General features: G+C 43.2%; 1 protein-coding gene and 1 pseudogene across 1 annotated transcript; one reads left to right on the forward strand and one right to left on the reverse strand.

The window, feature by feature from the left end:
• Positions 1–9,265, forward strand: part of LOC121574490 — a 146,614-nt pseudogene extending 137,349 nt beyond the window's left edge.
• Positions 9,266–10,035: 770 nt separating this feature from the next.
• Positions 10,036–13,582, reverse strand: LOC121580115 (homeobox protein DBX1-A-like). The gene is made up of 4 exons (XM_041895168.2): positions 13,072–13,582; positions 12,805–12,912; positions 10,952–11,154; positions 10,036–10,770 (listed from the first exon to the last, which is right to left on the reverse strand). Exons 1-4 carry the CDS (start codon positions 13,439–13,441, stop codon positions 10,447–10,449), a joined length of 1,005 nt encoding a protein of 334 aa, XP_041751102.2. The 5' UTR covers positions 13,442–13,582; the 3' UTR covers positions 10,036–10,446.
• Positions 13,583–21,311: the final 7,729 nt, after the last annotated feature.

Genomic DNA, 21,311 nt, shown 5'->3' on the forward strand with positions numbered 1-21,311 from the left:
TGATCCTCCAGACTTGGGCTCAATTCCAATAGCATTTCAGGAATTGTATTGCATTTGGTTTCCAACAGGATTTGAAATGGAATTGAGCCCCACTCTAATTGCTTTATGGTATTGGCTGCTATTGAACCTGTCTAGACCCTAGTGATTTGTGTTCCTATCCTCTGGCCCATAGATATAATAACATTGAAGTGACCCTGTATAAGCTGGCTTTAGCTTTGAATGTCTATATTTGTAGCTCTATAGATTTATCATAGAATACTCCTGTCCCGATCCAAGGACTTTGTGAGAAGGTGTACTGTCTATATAAAGTTTCAACAAGCGAAAGTCACGTTACATGTTTAAGATCTGATAATAAGCTATTTTCAGAGAGCCCATGGTTCTCACATGCTTTTTGCACAGACAATAGGTGGTCCTTTGATAATATGCAGATTGGATAAGCCATATGTGGTAGGGTAAGGTATGTAGGGTGTATGTGGGCTGTCTGTGAGGTATCATGGTAAAAAGGGCAGTGGACTGTAAATGAGCCCCCTATTAGAAGGACCTCAGTCTACACGAGTGTAGGTTGAAGCAAATGGCCTCAGTATCTTACGGTGCAGAACAGCCACATACCACAGTCCACATTCTGCAGCCTCCACTGTACGCTATGTCCCTACCACTAACACACTCACACACTCCCCACTGAACCTGTGCTGTTTTGTGTCTCTCTCTCTCTCTCTCTCTCTGTCTTCCTCTGTGCTATCGCTTCATGTGGCAGGTCTATGAGGTAAGAGTGGATGAAAAACAAAAAAAAGCGAAAGGCAGCTTAACCTCAAGCTAACATGAACCTAACCCCAGCACTCTGTAGGTTACTAACACACTCCCTCTCCTTCCTCTCCTGTCCTCAATCATCCCTCTGGTTTCTTCTCCAGTTGTGTTCTTTATCCTGATTCCTTTCGTGATGTGACTTTGAGTCTGCTCTGAAACAAACTTCATACAAGGCTCAATTATAATGCAATCATTTCATAGTAATCGTGTAGCAAACATACTATACCATTCTAGCTGTAAATGAACGTTACATGAAACTGATAGACTCCACGACAGCCTTGGGTGCTCTTTTCTAGTCCTATTCACTGCAGTGTAGTTATTTCTCTCTACAGTCTACAGAGCATTATACAGTTATACACACACAGTAGGTGAGGTTAGTGGACTGGATGTCTGTAACCACACACAACCACCAGACAATAACCACCTGACACTCATTCACACTGACACCTCTTAGTGTTTTTGTTTAGAGCATAAGCTCAAGTCACGGCCTCCTTATAGCACTAGTCCTTTCCCCTTGCTTCTCTTTCCCTTCTTCTCTCTTTTCTTGATCTATTTCTCACTTACTCAGGCACTCCCTCACAGCTGCCTTCCTCCGCTTTTCTCCTGCTTTCCCTTGCTCCCCATCTGTTTTGGGAGTGTATCCTCACACTTCTCTCTCACACACACATACACTCACCCTCCTCTCCTCTCTGTCTCTCTCCCCCTGCAGTTGCGGAGCTCCTTCAAGCAGGCGTTCAGTAAGAAGAAGTCTCCTAAGTCTGCCTCGTCCCACTCTGACATAGAGGAGATGACAGACTCCTCCCTACCCTCCTCCCCCAAACTCCCACACAATGGATCCACAACTTCCAGCCACATGTTTAGGAACTCACACTCCAACTCACTGTACGTATACGGTGTGGTGTTTGTGTGTGTGTGTGTGTGTGTGTGTGTGTGTGTGAGAGAGAGAAAATGTACAAGTTATATCAATGAGCATCTGTGTGTAGGCTGTCGGACTGTCTGGACGGTGAGGCAGAGACAGTGATGCAGCTCCGCAGTGAGCTCAGGGAGAAGGAGATGAAGCTGACAGACATCCGCCTTGAGGCTCTCAGCTCGGCCCATCAACTGGACCAGCTCAGAGAGGCCATGAACCACATGCAGGTAACACACACACACGGTGAAACATACGCGCGTGCACACACACACACACACACACACACACACACACACACACACACATACACACACACACACACACACTGTTCTGTTGACCGACTGTTGCTATGTCTTCCTGTGTTTTCTCTCAGGGGGAGATAGAGAAATTGAAAGCAGAGAATGACCGTCTGAAGCTGGAGAGTACAGGGGGCAGCAGAGCCCCCTCCCAGGCCTCCATCTCGTCCTCGCCCTCTCATCATACACACACCCCTACCCCAGGGCCTGGCCTGTCCCAGCACAGCATCAACCTCACTGAGTCCACCAGCCTGGGTGAGAACAGCGTGTTTTGATATGGTATCTGTATGGTTGGGTATATGTGTGAGCATGTGTTTTAAGTGTGTGTACATCTGTATTTGTGTTTGGGGATGATTGCCTTTGAGAGTGTGTGTGCCTGATTGTGTATTTTTGTGGATGGGTGTATGTATGAGTCTCACTCTCCTCTTCCTCTCTCCTCTCAGACATGTTGTTGGATGATACAGTGGGAGATGGAGTAATGAGGAAAGAGGGACGACACGTGAAGATAGTGGTCAGTGTGGATGAGGACCTCTCCCAGGAGGTCAGGCCTCGCCACTTCCTGATTGGCTGTATCGGTGTGAGTGGTAAAACCAAGTGGGACGTCTTGGATGGGGTGGTCCGCCGCCTCTTTAAGGTAAACACATTGAATGAATCACTTAATTTGTGAATAAAGGTTTCATTAATTGTATTTATCTTTCCAATATCAAAATAAGTAACAAAATAATTCATAGTAGAGTTGCATATCACCTAACCCTTGACCTTTTCCCTCATGCTATTGTAGGAGTACATCACCCATGTGGACCCAGTGAGCCAGCTTGGGCTGACCTGTGACAGTGTGGAGGGATACAACATTGGGGACGTGCATCGCCATAGCAACTCCAGCACCGCTCACACCCCCGAGCTGCTGCCATGCGGCTACCTGGTTGGAGACAGCGACACCATCAACATCAGGCTCAAAGGTATGAGTGTGTGTGTTTCTCTAAATGTGTGTATCTCTCCCTACAATCTGGTGTGTATAGCGTACATGTGTTCTCTGTGTAAGAATTTCTCTCTCTCTCTCCCTCCCTCTCTCTGCCTCTCTCTCCCTCTCTAGGTGTGAGCAGTGGGAGTGTGGACTGCCTGGTGTTTGACACTCTGATCCCTAAGCCCATGCTGCAGCGCTACGTGTCTCTGCTGAGGGAGCACCGCCGTGTCATTCTCTCTGGCCCCAGCGGCACCGGTAAAACACACCTGGCTAATCATCTGGCAAGACACCTGCTTCTGCAGGAGGGCCGACCCCTGACCCCTCATTCCATCGTCACCTTTAACGTGGACCACAAGTCTAGCAAGGTACGTAGCTATGCCGCTGAAGCACCTCACCGAAGCATAGGGCACCAACTGGCAAGACGATACATTGTGTGATGTGACGATTCATTTGCCTTTTTTTCTGTTATATTAGACATGTATCTTGGAGGCAGAACTCAAAAGAGTGTCTTATGTTAAAGCAACTCAAAAGGTTTTTGTGCATTGAAAAAAGACTTGATGTGTAAACCTCGTCTGTCTGTCTGTCTGTCTGTCTGTCTGTCTGTCTCTCTCTCTCTCTCTCTAGGAGTTGCGTCAGTACCTGTCAGGCCTGTCTGAGCAGTGCAGCAGTGACAGACCAGAGGCAGAGAGTCCTCTAGTGGTCATACTGGATAACATGCACCACGTCTCCTCACTGGGCGAGATCTTCAACGGAGTGTTCAACTGCAAATACCAATGTTGGTGAGTGCACACACATGCACACACACACACACACACGCAATTGTGTTTATTGTAAATGTGTTGATTTTCTGTGTGTTCTCTCTGTCCCCAGCCCCTACATCATCGGTACTATGAGCCAGGCCACATCCTCTGCCCCCAACCTACAACTCCACCACAACTTCAGGTAGGCTAACTCAACAGCCATAATAATACTAGATATACCAATTAAAGATCAATAGTAACTGAAATGAAACACAGTAAAATGTTTGAATTTGAAATGCACTTTGCATGATTCATCACTAGGTGGCAGCAACAGACTGGGCAGCAATCCATTGCACTCTCTCCATTCCTTCAGAATGGAAAGATGGAGTGTCTTTATTGGCTGTATTCATGAATGAGTACTAACCTATTAACTCCTCCTCTCTCTCGTTTGCATGTGTGATCAGATGGGTGCTGTGTGCCAATCACTTGGAGCCGGTGAAGGGCTTCCTGGGTCGCTACCTGAGGAGGAAACTGATCGAGACGGAGATCAGCAGCCGTAAGCGCACCCTGGAGCTGGTCAAGATCATCGACTGGATCCCTCGCGTCTGGCACCACCTCAACCACTTCCTAGAGGCACACAGCTCCTCTGACGTTACCATCGGTGGGTAGAAAACACAATGACGTCATAAATCAGCTATATGCCCCAATCCAAAATGAATGGAAAAGATAAGCAAGTAATTTTGAAATTTGTCGTGCTTATCTTCTCCATTCATTTGGGGTTTAAGGCGTATAGCTGGATTTACAAAACCGATGGGGTGGAATGTGGACTAATCATGACATTAGGCACATTTTGTGGTCTGAGTATAATGTGTTTTTTGCATGTTATTGTGCTTTGTGTCACAATATTGTCAATATTCATAACCTCATCTGGCCATAAGCTCATTTTCCAAAAGAGGATTGAAAGAAAAGGCACAGTGGCACTATTTAACATCCATCTGACTTTTGACCTTTGCCTCCCCAGGGCCACGCCTCTTCCTGTCATGTCCCATGGACGTGGCTGGCTCCAGGGTGTGGTTCACTGACCTCTGGAACTACTCCATCATCCCCTACATGCTGGAGGCAATCAGAGAGGGACTGCAGGTAGGCTATACAGTCGTGGTCAAAGGTTTTGAGAATGACACAAGTATTGGTCTTCACAAAGTTTGCTGCTTCAGTGTTATGAGATATTTTTGTCAGATGTTACTATGGTATACTGAAGTGTAATTACAAGCATTCCATAAGTGTCAAAGGCTTTTATTGACAATTACATGAAGTTTATGCAAAGAGTCAATATTTGCAGTGTTGACCCTTCTTTTTCAAGACCTCTGCAATCCGCCCTGGCATGCTGTCAATTAACTTCTGGGCCACATCCTGACTGATGGCAGCCCATTCTTGCATAATTAATGCTTGGAGTTTGTCAGAATTTGTGGGGTTTTGTTTGTCCACCCGTCTCTTGAGGATCGACCACAAGTTCTCAATGGGATTAAGGTCTGGGGAGTTGTTTTGTTCCTTGAGCCACATAGTTATCACTTTTGCCTTATGGCAAGGTGCTCCATCATGCTGGAAAAGGCATTGGTCATCACCAAACTGTTCTTGGATGGTTGGGAGAAGTTGCTCTCGGAGGATGTGTTGGTACCATTCTTTATTCATGGGTGTGTTCTTAGGCAAAATTGTGAGTGAGCCCACTCCCTTGGCTGAGAAGCAACCCCACACATGAATGGTCTCAGGATGCTTTACTGTTGGCTTGACACAGGACTGATGGTAGCGCTCACCTTGTCTTCTCCGGACAAGGTGTTTTCCGGATGCCCCAAACAATCGGAAAGGGAATTCATCAGAGAAAATGACTTTTCCCCAGTCCTCAGCAGTCCAATCCGTGTACCTTTTGCAGAATATCAGTCTGTCCCTGATGTTTTTCCTGGAGAGAAGTGGCTTCTTTGCTGACCTTCTTGACACCAGGCCATCCTCCAAAAGTCTTTGCCTCACTGTGCGTGCAGATGCACTCACACCTGCCTGCTGCCATTCCTGAGCAAGCTCTGCACTGGTGGTGCCCCGATCCCGCAGCTGAATCAACTTTAGGAGACGGTCCTGGCGCTTACTGGACTTTCTTGGGCGCCCTGACGCCTTCTTCACAACAATTATACCTCTCTCCTTGAAGTTCTTGATGATCCGATAAATGGTTGATTTAGGTGCAATCTTACTAGCAGCAATATCCTTCCTTGTGAAGCCCTTTTTGTGCAAAGCAATGATGACGGCACGTGTTTCCTTGCAGGTAACCATGGTTAACAGAGGAAGAACAATGATTTCAAGCACCACCCTCCTTTTAAAGCTTCCGCCTGGCGTCTGTTATTCTAACTCAATCAGCATGACAGAGTGATCTTCAGCCTTGTCCTCGTCAACACTCTCACCTGTGTTAACGAGAGAATCACTGACATGATGGCAACTGGTCCTTTTGTGGCAGGGCTGAAATGCATTGGAAATGTTTTTTGGCGATTAAATTCATTTTCATGGCAAATAGGGACTTTGCAATTAATTGCAATTCATCTGATCACTCTTCATGACATTCTGGAGTATATGCAAATTGCCATCATCAAAACTGAGGCAGCAGACTTTGTGAAAACTTTTGACCACGACTGTACACACACAAAGGCATGCAACACACGCACACACACGTACAATGCATGTGCATTCACACAGGCACACTCAAACATATCAGTCACAAAAATAAAAATAAATGCACACTCGCATTATGTATGGTACTCACTGTGTTTTCATATTATTATCATACCTCTACATTGATACTTACAATGCTCTCTCCCCTCCATCCGTCTCCCTCTCTGTAGCTGTACGGCCGTAGGTCAGCATGGGAGGACCCTGCACTCTGGGTGATTGACAGCTACCCCTGGTCAGCCACGCCCACACCTGCTGATTGGCCCCCGCTGCTGCAGCTCCGCCCAGAAGACGTGGGCTTCGACGGTTACTCCGCCCCCAGGGAGGGCATCAGGAAGGAGCCGCCGCAGAGCGTCAGTGACGCAGACCCACTGGTGAGACAACACGCGTGCGCACACACACACAAATGCTCAAAACAGGTCAAGTGTACACATAACACACACAAGCAGGCACTGCAGTTCCATGAGACAACACAGACACACACAGTCACACTCACGCTAACCTTTGACCCCTGCGTCTCCGTCCTCAGATGAATATGCTAATGAGGCTGAAGGAAGCAGCCACTTCCTCCAGCCCTCAGAGATACGACAGTGACTCTAATAGCAACAGTCACCAACACGACATCCTGGACTCATCACTGGAGTCAACATTGTGATCCGACTCCTCACCCTTCCCAAGAAGACAAAAATACATTTAGTTAACGTTTTTATGTTCAGTCAATACAATATTTCTTTTGAATTAGTTTTTCAAGCTCACACCACAAAAATCAAGCCACTTTAATTGTCATATCAAGAACACTATGGGTGCTGGTAACCCAAAACGAGAGAAGAAGAACTGAACAAAAAAGGAGTGAAACAGAAAGCTGCTGCTGCACTGTTCTATTTTTGCACCGTCATGGCCAACCGCTCTCCTACAGCCAATCCTCATGGACCATTTAGACAAACAACAGACATAAACCAGAATTTGACACTGTGTATGGAGCATCATCTTCATCGTCTTCGCCATCTTCCTTATCAGCATCAGTACCATGGTCTCCTGATTTAAGCAAACAAAGAGACTGCATCTTTGAGCCAAACCCACCACATCAGCAACCCAGGCTCCTCACGGCTCTTCCCCAGCTGCAGTGCTCCAAACTGGGCTACAGATTGAGCTACAGGCCCACTCCTCTGGAGCATGGTGCTGGAGGTCTCATCTTCGTCATCTTCACAGAGACCAAATTCACTGGTTCCCAATGCCTTCTTGTGCCCCCAGTGACACACACCCATCACCATTCACCTGCCCCTACATGTGACTCCTTTTGTCCCAAACGGGTCGCCGTAGCATAAGCTTCTTCTCCAGATGAAAGTCTATACTTTGGTGCTGGACTGAACTTAAAAAAGGATGCCTTACTTTTTTTGTAACAGACTATGTGCATTAGCTACTTTTTTATTTGGTATTTTTGGCTGTAAACTTACAGGGCTTTAAGTCGACACTCTCTTTGCGTCGTGCCAAGGCAGGTGGGCTTGAAGAGCAGTGTCAACTATCGTCATATCAAACACCAATGCCATGTTATTAAGAGGTTATTAGGGCTTGAATAGGGAAAGGGACTTGGGCTTTGATAACATGTAATTAATTGTATTACTCCCAATGCTGAGAAGTTTGTAAAAGTTTGGATATAACTTACTAAGGACAACCTGTGAGATAGAAAAGTACATTTGGTTGGTGCTCAAAGTAAACATAATTTTGTAATGGATATGTAATGAATATGGAGGAACAATTATTAAGGAATTGTTTGAATCTCTATACCTCATCTACCTTCTATACACCCCTTTGCGCCTTTGCCATGCTTGTTGTCTGTTTTGATTATGTGATGTGTAATGATTATTATTGTCATGACAACATGTTGAGTGAATATGTAACAATGTGTATATGCTGCTTTGTTTAAAGTCATTTTACTTGAGATCATGTGTAAAGGTACAAATGAGAGAGTATAAAATGGGAGAAGTTAAAGATTTTAAATGGTTATGGCTTCATGTCAAAATATAATAGATTTTTTCTTGGCTTCAGATGTATATTGTCCCTTTTCCTCCAAACCTTCAACCTAGGACGGCAAGTGTGTTTTTTGGTCCTATAGGTTATTTGTTTCCAGCATCGCTTCCATTATCTTTCAACGTTTGAGTGTTCTTAGTCATCAATCCTATGCAACATTCATTTTGAACTCAAAATTGAAGCCAAGCCTTATAAGGTCAGTTCTTTAAGGTTTTTCAGCACTGCCAAGAGATGTACAGCAAGTGAACAGATTTTGTGAATAATTTTTGGGGAGCTGGTACAGTCTTTGTTAATTTAAAAATCAAAGTTGTGTCTGTACATTTGGAGGGGGTCTCTTGTCATAGTAAATGCAAGCACAAAAATAAAGGATATGTATGTGTTTGTCAGTCTGTCCACCTGTGAAAAACCTGCTCGCTTTGAGAAGTTTGGATGGTGAAATGAATGGAGTCGCTGTTGAATTCACATGTTCTTAAAACTCAATGAATGTGTAGCCTTCTTTGCTATGTAAAAAAAAATATATATGTAACATAACAGTGTAAATACTTGATTACCTTGCAACATTTTGATGACTTTTCTAGCCAATTTGTAACTACTTGGAAAGGAGTATTTTGTGTACAGTCTCTTTTGCATCAGAGCAGGTGTGTGGAGTTTATCATCAATGTTCTCTCCAGAGCTTGGGGAACTGATTCTGAAGATCACTGTACTAGTCTTAAGTTATTTGTGATTCAATAAAAATCATGGTTATTTATTAATGAATGCAATGTGACTTTCTTATCAATTATGTGTCTCTACTAACATAAACCTGTCTATCTATATATTTAACGTTTTGTTGTTGTTCATTTCCATTTTGTAACAGAAGTTATACCATGTAACTTTTACATTTTATTTGGTATTTGTACAAAACATAGTGAAATATTAACACATATATACACACATAATACATTGAAATAACAAACATAGTGAACTATTAACACATATATACACACACAATACATTGAATTAACAAATCCGTATAAATTATGCACGAAATGTCTACACTTTTCAGTAAAAACTCGTAGTCCAGGTAACTCAATTTTCTTGGCATAAAATGTCCATACAAATAGTTGTACAAAATACTGTACAATTGAAAGAGCTGTGCAAAACAGCAAATAATTTTGAAGTATATCCTATAAACAGGGACGGCTCAAGGCATAAGCGATATAAGCGGTCGCTTAGGGCCCCCGGCCACTAGGGCCCCCCATATTCTTTTTTTACTCAGTCAGGTTCTCATCTTACTGTTGAGAGTTAGAATAGTAGAATACACAAGGTGCAAGTTTGAAATTTGGTTGTGCATCAGCAGCTTTTCTCTTGTTTTGTCAGTCACTGACAGTCACTCAATTATCCATTCCTGCACACAATTTTTAGATTGGCAAGTTAGTCTAGCCAGTTATCTAAAATCATGGCCGAATACCGACCGGGCCCAGGGCCCCATAAATTTTGTTAGTCACTCTCAGTCAGATATCATTAACATGACAAGTCATGCCAAAATGAGTAGAATTGAATGACATTATAACATTTCAACATTTTCTCTCCGCACCATGGCAAAATGTGTAGAACTGCTGCAAACTTGCTTTAAAACTGCAACATTTTCCATATGCCACATGGCAAACTGTGTAGAATTGCAATAAATTGACTTTAAAACGTCTCTGCTGTCAAGAGGGGGGCCACTAAAAGGAAATTGCCCTCTTGGTGGGGGCCCACCAACCAAATCTTCCTTAGGGCCTTCCTATAAAATAAACCCTGCAGTTATTTTAAAAATAAATAATCAGGGATGTAGCCTAAATTGATTTGACAGAAGTTCATTGTTTAAAAAAAAATTGGAATATGAAAGAAATACATTTATTCTTACTAGTTGGGCCTAAATTAAGGGATACTGCCTCTTGCTAACCTGGTCACATAGGTACAGTTCATCTGTGGATAACCATTTTATAAACATATCTTTGAGTTTTTATAAATAAATTAAGAAACTGTGATCTCTTCTTCATCCGATTCTGAAAATTCCGAGTGCTTGCTGGAGAGAGATGGCGACGAGAGGTTCGATCCGCCGCGCCCCGCGGTGGGGGCATGGCAAAGGCCAGGCGCGCCTCTAGCGCCGAATGGGTCCTCTTCCATCTCGTCCTCCTCCTCTTCCTCCGCGGAGGACTTCTTGCCGACGTCGCTGAGGTCTGGGTGTGGGTTAGTTTTGGTGGGCAGGGTCTGCTCGCGACAACCTCCTGACGACAGGAGCTCCCTCTCTTTAGAGTTCCTCCACTTCATTCTGCGGTTCTGGAACCAGATTTTAACCTGGCGAAGGAGAAGGAATAATATAACCAGTTAGTTCAGTTTCAGTTTGTAGATGTTGACTTTATTACAGAGTTTCAATAATACAAACAGTATCAACTTTAGCATGCATATGCGTTGGAAAGAGTAATTGTGCACGTATTACGCACAGTTTAGCTCTGGGCAATAAAAGTCAATTATTTACCTGCGAGTCTTTGAGACCGAGCTTTGAGGCCAGCTTCTTTCTGTCTGGTTTGCTGATGTATTTCTGTTTCTGGAACATCTTCTCCAGAGCTTTGCGCTGCACGTCAGAGAACACTGCCCGTCTGAGCATCCCTCTCCTCGGCTTTCCTCTGTTGGCCAGTGGCCAAGAGAAGGTCCCGGGGATGGGCACGACCGATGAAGATGCTATAGAAGAGGAGAGGGGGAAACGTTAATTCAACAAATAAACACTGTTCATTCATAAAACCAGGTCAAAACGTAGCAATAGGCTTAAAATAGACGTTAACGTCGGTCCCCTGGAAGGCTATTTCTTTAGCCAACTAGCCTACTTTTTTACACTTGTGTACAAACTTTGCAATCTGTTATCATTGAATATGCTTCCCCCCTTTGGCCGCGGAATACGTCTCCTTTTTGAGTGAAATGGCACGAGGTGACTAATTAGCACATTGGTCGGTCCCCAACCGCATTGGTATGGTAAAGAGGCAGCGTATCCTTTAAGGAACCCCGCGAGGGCGGATAGAGGAGTTAATAAACCGTGAACGGTAATTGTGTAGTAATGAACTAACGCAGAAAAGACTCTGGACAGGCTGCGAAGGCCATATATTATCGCAACAAAGGGAGATTTACACTTTCAAACTAAACACCACTGCATACCTGAATACTGATGCGGAGGGGCCCAGGGTGCATTTTTTCTGCCCTCAAATCATTTTCATTAAATGAACACGAAAAGCTATTCAGGGCGCTCGAGCTGTTTTGTGAAGGTATTCAGCGCAGCCCATGAAAAGACTCCAACTCCATTATGGTTTGTCTGAATGAAAGCACGGACTAGCGACTTTATAGACTTTTCTAAGAGATTATTCTTTATCCTGCCCTGTTGATTGGCCCAGGGTTTAAAAACTGAGAGAGGAAGGGGGACGTTTAAGGCATGGTGTGTTTTTCAGGTCATTGATATAGTAAAACACTGAAAATGTTTAATGTGCACTGATTTGATTATTGTTCATGCAAAGAATAATTATTTCCAAACCACTGAATTATAGCACACTTGCAAATGTATGCCTATCTATAAGCATATCAATCATTGCCAAATAACTTGGGCTAAGACTACCTCCATATCCACAACTCATGGTTGCACTTCCCATAATCAGGCACAACAACGAGCAATGTGGTCTTGTGAGAATATTGAGAGCTGTGAATGGCGCCTAATAGGGAAATTAGTGCATGACTGGTCCACGCCTCTTGCCCGCCTGGTAGAAGTCACTCTGGGGTGCGTGGGTGGCTTGCGCCGGGGGGAGCTGACCAAATCGGTCATGGTGCTGAAAGCATTGTTGGTAGCAAGTGGCCCAGTGCCCCTGCCCTGTGGGAAAACGCGGGACTGTGCGGAGGAGACTGCAAAATGGCCTTAATGCAGGAGACCGTGGAAAAGAACCCGCAGCCCGCCTCGAAATTAAACAGTGATGATTCCGGATAATTGGTTAATTAGCAGTTGGGGAGCAGAGGGCTATGTTAGCGACCAAAGAGCTCAGCAGCAGAGAAGTCAGTGCAAATGGAATCAATCCCACCCACCACACCACACCACACCCACTTTGAAAGCACTGAAAAGTTCACAAGCTAAGTTTTGCAGTGATATGCGTGCCTATACAGGGCATTTGCAAAAAGGTGCAACTTTCAGAGCTTTGCAGAAAGCACTCAAAGCATTATTTCGAGTCCATATGGAAAGTCGTTCTATAAAACATTTTGAAATGAAAAGTTCTGAACGTTGTCCCAGGCGAGGGGTGAGTAACAACTGTGCACAAAGTGCAATTCAACGGTGTCTGAAAGTGCATGATTAGTTCTTACCTGGGAAATATGTAGTCCTGAAGAAGGCGGGGTGGAAGGATCCGTCGAAGTAGGGGAGAGAGAAAGCCTTGGGGTGCATACTGTGGTGGATGGCGGGTGGCAACGATGCTGTAGAGGAAAACACCATGTGTCAAGGAACGCCAACAATCAAGGCAACACTCATGAAGAGACAACCATGTTTTATCTGTTTTACAATATGCTAAGTGTAAGAAACTGCTAAAATTACCAATTATAAAGAATGTAAAACTTTCCCAACATCACACTTACCGGTCTTTGGTGATGGTGCAAGGATTGCGCTGACTCCAAACTTAAGATAAGTTGGGTCTTTACTGCTCGGTTGTGACGTTTTCGGCGAGCATGATTCACGCGTCAAGGCAGTTGGAGAGACGATGCGCTCCTGTGGCATGGCACTGAAGGACATGGTGGTGGTGGTTGTCGCCGGGGAGACGCTTGCTGAGGGGAGCGTCCGGCTGAGGTGGTACCCCGCCGGCCTGCTTATCCGCAGCAGGTCCTCCACTAGGAAGCTGGAGTGGGTTGGAAACGCGTTCTGAAGGGACTGGTGGAGCGGCAAGGCTGCGGAGGGGCGGTAAAGGCCTGGGTACATCGCATTAGGCGCAAGGACGCTTGGGATCATCATAGTCCCGTCTGTAGTATAACGCAACACGAAACGATCTGTTGAAATACTCCGTCAAGAACAAGTGAGGATCTAATAGGTTCCAATCTGAATGACCAGCTTTACTCCTCTGGCCCCTCTACTCTGGGGAGAGGCGTTTTATAGCAGGCTGCCCCAAAGCTCCTTTCAGAACTGTCAGCCTCAACAATGAGGTTCGACAAAGTTCTCTACATGGGTCGCTTTCAAGCGCCGTCCCGGGAGCGCTGATTGGCCAGAGAGTGCAATTTATGATTGGATTAGACTTCATAAGCAAGGAACACACAATGTCCCTTACACAAAAGAGGCATAGTCATCAATTTTGCATATTGACCACGTTCCATTGAGGCCCTGCGATTGGGTTTTGTTTGGTGGAGACGCACGCAGGCTAATTAAAAAGCTATCCTAAAAGATTCAAACATAATTTGGGGCTTCTGAATGAGGGCTTAACCAGAAGAAGCAGCTACATTTATTCAGCTCCCCTGCTGTGTTTTAATAGATCAAAAGTCCTAATGAAAGCTATAGCCCACTAAAAATTACAATTGAATGCAGTTGAGTTTATACCACATTGCTTAGGCTATAATAACTCGATCATAACGACAACAACAACAACAATTAATTCGTATTACAACAATAATGATAATGAATACATATTGCATGAATATAGCATTAATGCATCAATAATATAGGCTATGAATATTGACAATCATTCTCACAATCATGATAACAAAGATATATTCGTTTAATGTCTAATCGCCATGGTTTCATTAAGCATCCTTTATAACTAGCCTACTTCAAAATGTGAATTCATTTAGGAATATGTGGATTGCGTAAAATGTCAATTGGCTTCGTGTTTCATTGGATTCTCAACACTCAATCTGGACCTCGTCATGGAATAATGTCTTAAACGGATTTCTGCTCTCGGAACGCTTTAACAGATGTGTTAAATATCACGGGCTCTGCAAAAGTCTTCATTCAGTGCGCCAGACCTAGACCCACTGCACATTTGAGCGCAGAGGAGAAGTGTGCGGCCCTAACCGCGCACTGCTGATCCTGTTAACCATGAACTAACTGTCACCCTCAGCTGCCATGGCGCCCCTCTCTCCCTTTCTCTCCCTCGCCTTCAAAAAGCCCTACTGGAATAAAAGCTTTATTTCTATAGACGGGGTTTGTTCTGCTGTTTTAACCAGCTGAATAAAAGTGCATCTGTGATTTGATTTAAAACGCATTAATATGAGCGGACATTGAAGCTGGTATAAAACTCATATTAAAGCGGGATTTGAGCCTGTTACCGTCGCGTTTAGTCTGCTCTGCCTTTAACCAGGCATTAGCATTAAACGAAATCCATTTCCAAACAGAAATTAATTCATGCTACTGGATTAATTTTTTGCCGAAATAGTGTATAAGCTAGAATAGTAAGCATAGTCAAACAATGTCAAACGAATAGTTTAGGAAAAAACTAAAACATAGCCAATTGTCAAAAAAACCTAAGCTTGTAAGACGTATTTGTTTATTAAAAGCAAAACAAAAGTATAGGCTAACGAAATAAAATAACATATTAGGGAAGGGAAATGTGATACCTAGTCAGTTGCACAACTGAATGCATTCAACCTACCAGAAATGTTTAATTCATATTAGCATAAATATATTCTTATCAAGTTAGGCTATAATTTGCTTTCAGGACAAACAAGGTTAACGACATTTTTTGAAAGCATAAAAAACAAACGAAAAACGAATGTTATGATGTTAGTTTATACTCCCGAGTGGTCTAAGGCACTGCACCTCAGTGCTTGAGGCGTCACTACAGACCCCCTGGTTCGATTCCAGGCTGTATCACAACAGGCCGTGATTGGTAGTTCCATAGAGCCGCGCACAATTGGCCCAGCGTCGTCCGGGTTTGGCCGGTGTAGGCCGTCATTGTAAATAATAATTTGTTCTTAACTGACTTGCCTAGTTAAATAAAGATAAAAAATAAAGTTTATACTTTCTTGCTTCATAATTCAATGCACTATTTTAAGCACGTGATTTTTATTGTAGCCTAAGTTTAATCGACATTACAGCCAATATATTTAGCCTATGTTTGATATAAATGTTATTCGAGTAATGATAGCCTAAGTGGTTCAACATTAATCGAATGTAAAGTGGTCACAATCCGTTAATTAAAACGGAACGCCTCCGTGAAATGATTCCCTTGTGAGAGAAAGTGAACGCTTATCAGACGTGCGTTAGCCTTTCTGCTTGGCCCAAAAGAAAGGTCTGCGCCGGGAACCCCCCCCAAAAAAGAAAACCTGCGGTAACACCGTCACCATTCACTGCGAAAGTAACTAGACCTTCAAAGCTTTTTTTTTATGAGCCTATATTTCTTTAGTTCCGAAAATCCTCCCTTTGTGACTGCAAGCAGATGGTTTGCAGGAAGCCTCGATCACCGAGACTAATTTCTACTAGCTTTGCAAGCTTGCCACGTCTTGGTCTCTTTTACCAAACAGAGCAAAAACAGCTGGCTCCAGCTGAATTAAAGCCATTAAAAGCACATCTCTAAAATATTACAGGACCCTCCAACCCTCCCCCCGCTCTGTCCCACCATCGAATTGACACAAGACAGACTGCTTCTGCATTGAAACGGAAAGGGGTCTATGGAAAGACCAGGACCTCAGGTCCTTAATGCTGCCTCCACATCTCAAAACAATTTACTAAATAGATTAACTTAACCATTGTCTTGCGTCACTTTCTGCTTCATTAAGTGAATGGGTTGAGTAAATATGTTACCCATGCATGAAGGCTTCTGTATGGCCCGTTACATTGTGTCCAGGGTCCGACAGGTGGTTAGCTGTTTATTATTCTACCATTATTTGTTGGTGACGTCAAGGAAAAGGAACTGCCCATGTTTTCAGCGCGCGGATGGACAGATTGCTCTGACTGGTGCGCATTTTCCTGTATGACACCAGTCATCTATCTAACCGTCTTTAGTGTCGGGCAAGTAGGTGTCCGGTTTCATTTTCAAAGTGGGGGAATTATCTTTTCATGATTGCATTATAGGCCTATAAATTCGTCCTAGGGGAACATTTATTTCACTCTTTGAAGAAGAATGAAGATGGGTATGACAATGATCCAAAATTATATATCCGTCTTCTACAAAAAAGTACCCTGTCTACTCTATACATAACTGCAGATAAATAAGTGATTATCAACACACCAGCCCCATACATTTTACATTTTACATTTTAGTCATTTAGCAGACGCTCTTATCCAGAGCGACTTACAGTTAGTGAGTGAATACATTTTTATTTTATTTTTTCATACTGGCCCCCCGTGGGAATCTAACCCACAACCCTGGCATTGCAAATGCCATGCTCTACCAACTGAGCTACATCCCATAGACATAACATGCTACCCTTTCTTAAACCAGTTCTGAAAACAGCCCAAACATTTCGGTTTGTTGACTTTCATTGCGTATCCAACGGCTGTACATTTCAATTGACTCATCAATGTCCTTTGATGTAGCCTAACTTTACCTCAGAGAATCTACAATGTGGCTGTAGACAGGCTCTCCGGTTAGGGCTTCATGCGGCATCTGTTGCATTTTTTTTTTTTAAACAGAACATCCAGGGAATTAGCAATGCCACAAGATTCAGAGGAGCAGTGACAAGCATTAAATCGATATTAACTTTGTATTAAACATAAGCCCCTCCTCCCCAAATGGAGTAAAGCCATATCTCCTCGGACAATGCGCTCTGTTCAGAGATTCCATGCACCTGTTCTTTGACTGCTAGCAGCCAGTCCGTGCGCGCATAGGTAGATGGGAGAAAACGTATTATTTTCATCCTAGGCGGTTATTTACCTCATGTTGTCAGAAATGATCTTTCAACATTGTAGTCTTGAAGTGTATTTTGATTACTTAATGTTTAATTTCGTATTCGTTGGCAAAATATGTTGCATGTCAGTTGTATAGCCTATGCATTGCGTTGCCTAATTCATTAATAAATAGTTATGCTATGATGTCATCTGTATTATCAGTTTATAAGCATACCTTTGAATAGGTAGGCTATATTTGTGCCCTCAAATCTATGTACATTTTAATATGTGGATTTTACTGTTCTGCTGTCACCATATTACCCCAAACCTTTCCCCCCTCTTTTGGTGCTCTTATATCAGCACTGTGCTGCCTGCATCTCAAGTGGTGTTCTAATCCTCTTAAGGACATGTTGGTACAGTTTGCATATCATTCTCCCATCTAAGAGAAAGGCCACAACCCTCTCCATTCACCAGGATCCTCTGCCTCCTTTCACCAGGGCCACAGCCACCAGCATTAGCATAATCTGACGACCAGTACTATTGTTCATGACCTTGTATGCAAAGTTAATTGCTCATTAATACCAGACAAACCAGAGGGGTGCAGAGGAAGCAGAGTAGTCAGATTCAGCTGGTTTGAAACAGGCAGTTAGGGGTTATTCAAATAAAGTTTTAGAAATAAGGCAATGTAAATGTATTTCCTAAACAGACCCCATAATTAAAAGGTGAAGACATGCCATATCTCTGTTGCCTGCAGTTATGGCCAGTTATGGCATTTTATTTGGAGGTTGAGTTGCAAAATAGATATTACCAGATGCTTTTTACGTTTTTAGATTTCCATCTTGTCTCTGTTTGGAAACAGAAACAAATCAGTGAGGTACCCTATGTCTCAGAGAATGGACATGGGTGGCAGTGAAGTTATTCAAACTCTTCAGGGTCTTTTGCATTTCAAATATATTGTTTTCCAACAGTTCCATTGGGACCTGTTTTACTCCTTTTCAGGTCTAGCAGTGTGTGCAGGCCTTAAGCAGTAAACACACACACACACACACACACACACACACACACACACACACACACACACACACACACACACACACACACACACACACACACACACACACACACACACACACACACACACACACACACACACACACACACACACACACACACACACACACACACACACACACACACACACACACACACACACACACCCAAAAGCCTTAAATTCGTCACAGTGGCTCAACGGTAATCAATTGCAAATGTATCTCACTCTGAGTTTAATCTCATCTGGCCAACAGTTTCACGGGTGCAGGACGATTTGCAAGAGGGGCCCGCCGTACCCCCTCAACACCCCCGCCATACCCCCTCAGCACCTGGCAGGCTTTTGGGGTAGCGTCTTGTAAATGCCCGCTGCTTAAACGGGTGCCCCCTCTAAGCACCCAAGCGTCCCTGCGCAGCACGGAAAGAGGGGTGAGCTCTGTGGTTGTCAACACCGGTTTAGATTAGAGGTCCTGTAGTGACATTAGCCATGACTCCCATAGTCAAACCAACACTGGGGTAGTAGGATTGTTTAATTTAGATATAGAGCCAATAGAAATAGTGGTGATTAGAGTGTGGGCGGTGAGTAAAATGATATTATGTGACATTACAGGTTTTTTCCATCTTTATTGTCATTTTAGGCTTTTAGTAATACGTTTGAATCTAGGCCTAGGCATGAACGGTAAGAGGTTTCATGCAAGTCTTTGGACATACAAACACTAATTGTTATTGTAGTTAACAACTGTAATAACTTTGAGAACATAAACTTTGAGAATGCAAACTTTACCATCGAACATAGGCTACCCTTTGCAAGTGGCACACAGCAGGTCTAATTGGTTGTATACTGTGCTGTACAATTTCTAGGTTAATATAAAACGCTGTTTGCTTACCGGTACATCATGTGAATACTTGCTAATAATGTCTGAACATCCCATATAGACTGTTACACGCAGTGCCTTCAGAAAGTATTCACACTCCTTGACTTTTTCCAGATTTTGTTGTGTTACAGCCTGAATTTTAAATGGATTAAATTGAGATTTAGTGTCACTGGCCTACACACAATACCCCATAATGTCAAAGTGGAGTTATGTTTTAAGAGATTTTTACAAATTAATAAAAAATTCCAAGCTGAAATGTCTTGAGTCAATAAGTATTCAACCCCTAAATAAGTTCAGCAGTAAAAATGTGCTTAACAAGTCACATAATACGTTGCATGGACTCTGTGTACAATAATAGTGTTTAACATGATTTCTGAATGAGTACCTCATCTCTGTACCCAACACATATGATTATCTGTAAGGTCGCTCAGTCGAGCATTGAATTTCAAACACAGATTCAACCACAAAGACTAGGGAGGTTATCTAATGCCTCTCAAAGAATGGCACCTATTGGTAGATGGGTAAAAATAAAAAAAGCAGACATTCAATATCCCTTTGAGCATGGTGAAGTTATTAATTACACTTTGGATGGTGTATCAATACAACCAGTCACTACAAAGATACAGACGTCCTTCCTAACTCAGTTGCCAGAGAGGAAGGAAACCGCTCAGGGATTTCACCATGAGGCCAATGGTTACTTTAAAACAGTTACAGAGTGTGATAGGAGAAAACTGAGGATGGATCAACAACATTGTAGTCATTCCACAATACTAACCTAAATGACAGAGTGAAAAGAAGGAAGCCTGTACAGAATAAATAATATTCCAAAATAGCATCCTGTTTGCAATAAAGCACTAAAGTAAAACTGCAAAATATGTGGCAAAGAAATTAACTTTATTTCCTGAATACAAAGTGTTATATTTGGGACAAATCCAACATAAAACATCACTGAGTACCACTCTTCATATTTTCAAGCATGGTGGTGGCTGCATCATGTTATGGGTATGTTTGTCATTGACAAGGACTTGGGAGTTTTTTAGGATAAAAATAAACGGAATAGAGCTAAGCAGAGGCAAAATCCTAGAGGAAAACCTGGTTCAGTCTGCTTTTCAACAGACACTGGGAGACAAATTGACCTTCAGCAGGACAATAACCTAAAACACAAGGCCAAATATACACTGGAGTTGCTAAACAAGATGACATTGAATGTCCCTGAGTGGCCTAGTTACAGTTTTGACTTAAATAGGCTTGAAAATCTATGGTAAGACTTGAAAATGGCTGTCTAGCAATGATCACAACCAACTTGACAGAGCTTAAATATTGTACAATCCAGGTGTGCAAAGCTCTTAGAGACTTACCCAGAAAGACTCACATCTGTAATCACTGCCAAAGGTGATTCTAACATGTATTGAGTCAGGGGTGTGAATACTTACATAAATGAGATATTTCTGTATTTCATTTTCAATAAATGTGCAACATAAAAAAAAAGAAATGTTTTCCCTTTGTCATAATATGGTATTGTGTGTAGATGGGTGAGAAAAAAAATAATTTTATCAAGGGGTATGAATACTTTCTGAAGGCACTTTCTGTTGTAAGACTGCAACAAATAATCAAACCGGTCAATCAATCACTTTTCCTTTTCCTGTGGAGGGGGGTTCAGTATGGGAGGGGTTCTTAAAACAGAACATATGAATGGGTGGCTAAGGGGTGTGAGGAGGGGGAATGGGAGGGGTATGGTTGAGGGACTCTGGTGCCTGTTGGCCCTATGGTATTGATGCGGCGTTGGCCATATAATCGGATTGCGAGGTGGTGAAAGTGAGCCCTGGTGCTTATGTCAGTTTGCGTCTCGTCAAGCTGAATAATACGCATGGCTGAGGAGCGCAGCGGCCACTCACCATTGAGGCCTCTCGCCGCTCGTGGCTAAGCGATTCTAAAAGAGAGAAAAAGCCCTCATTGGATTCATATATAATTCTTACTCAAGCGTTTTGATGCATTTGCATAAGAGGGGTAAACCGGTGGTCACTTTTCAGCTGTGTGTGTATGTGTGTGCGGGTGTATTTGTATATGTGTGTGTGTGGAGGTCTCCAAGCCTAGCCCCTGTAAAAGCAACTCTGTGTAGTGGGACACGGTTCTTGTGCTCAGGC

The sequence above is a fragment of the Coregonus clupeaformis genome, unplaced genomic scaffold (genome assembly GCF_020615455.1).
Source record: "Coregonus clupeaformis isolate EN_2021a unplaced genomic scaffold, ASM2061545v1 scaf0091, whole genome shotgun sequence".
In the NCBI taxonomy this organism is placed as follows: domain Eukaryota; kingdom Metazoa; phylum Chordata; class Actinopteri; order Salmoniformes; family Salmonidae; genus Coregonus; species Coregonus clupeaformis.

What these genes read in the sequence shown, in the direction of transcription:
- LOC121580115 (XM_041895168.2), bottom strand. Translation starts at nt 13,441, where the DNA reads ATGATGATCCCAAGCGTCCTTGCGCCTAATGCGATGTACCCAGGCCTT. An exon ending in TGCACCATCACCAAAGACCG is followed by an intron (nt 12,913 to 13,071) that starts GTAAGTGTGATG and finishes TTTCCTCTACAG; the next exon opens with CATCGTTGCCACCCGCCATC. An exon ending in CAGGACTACATATTTCCCAG is followed by an intron (nt 11,155 to 12,804) that starts GTAAGAACTAAT and finishes CCTCTTCTATAG; the next exon opens with CATCTTCATCGGTCGTGCCC.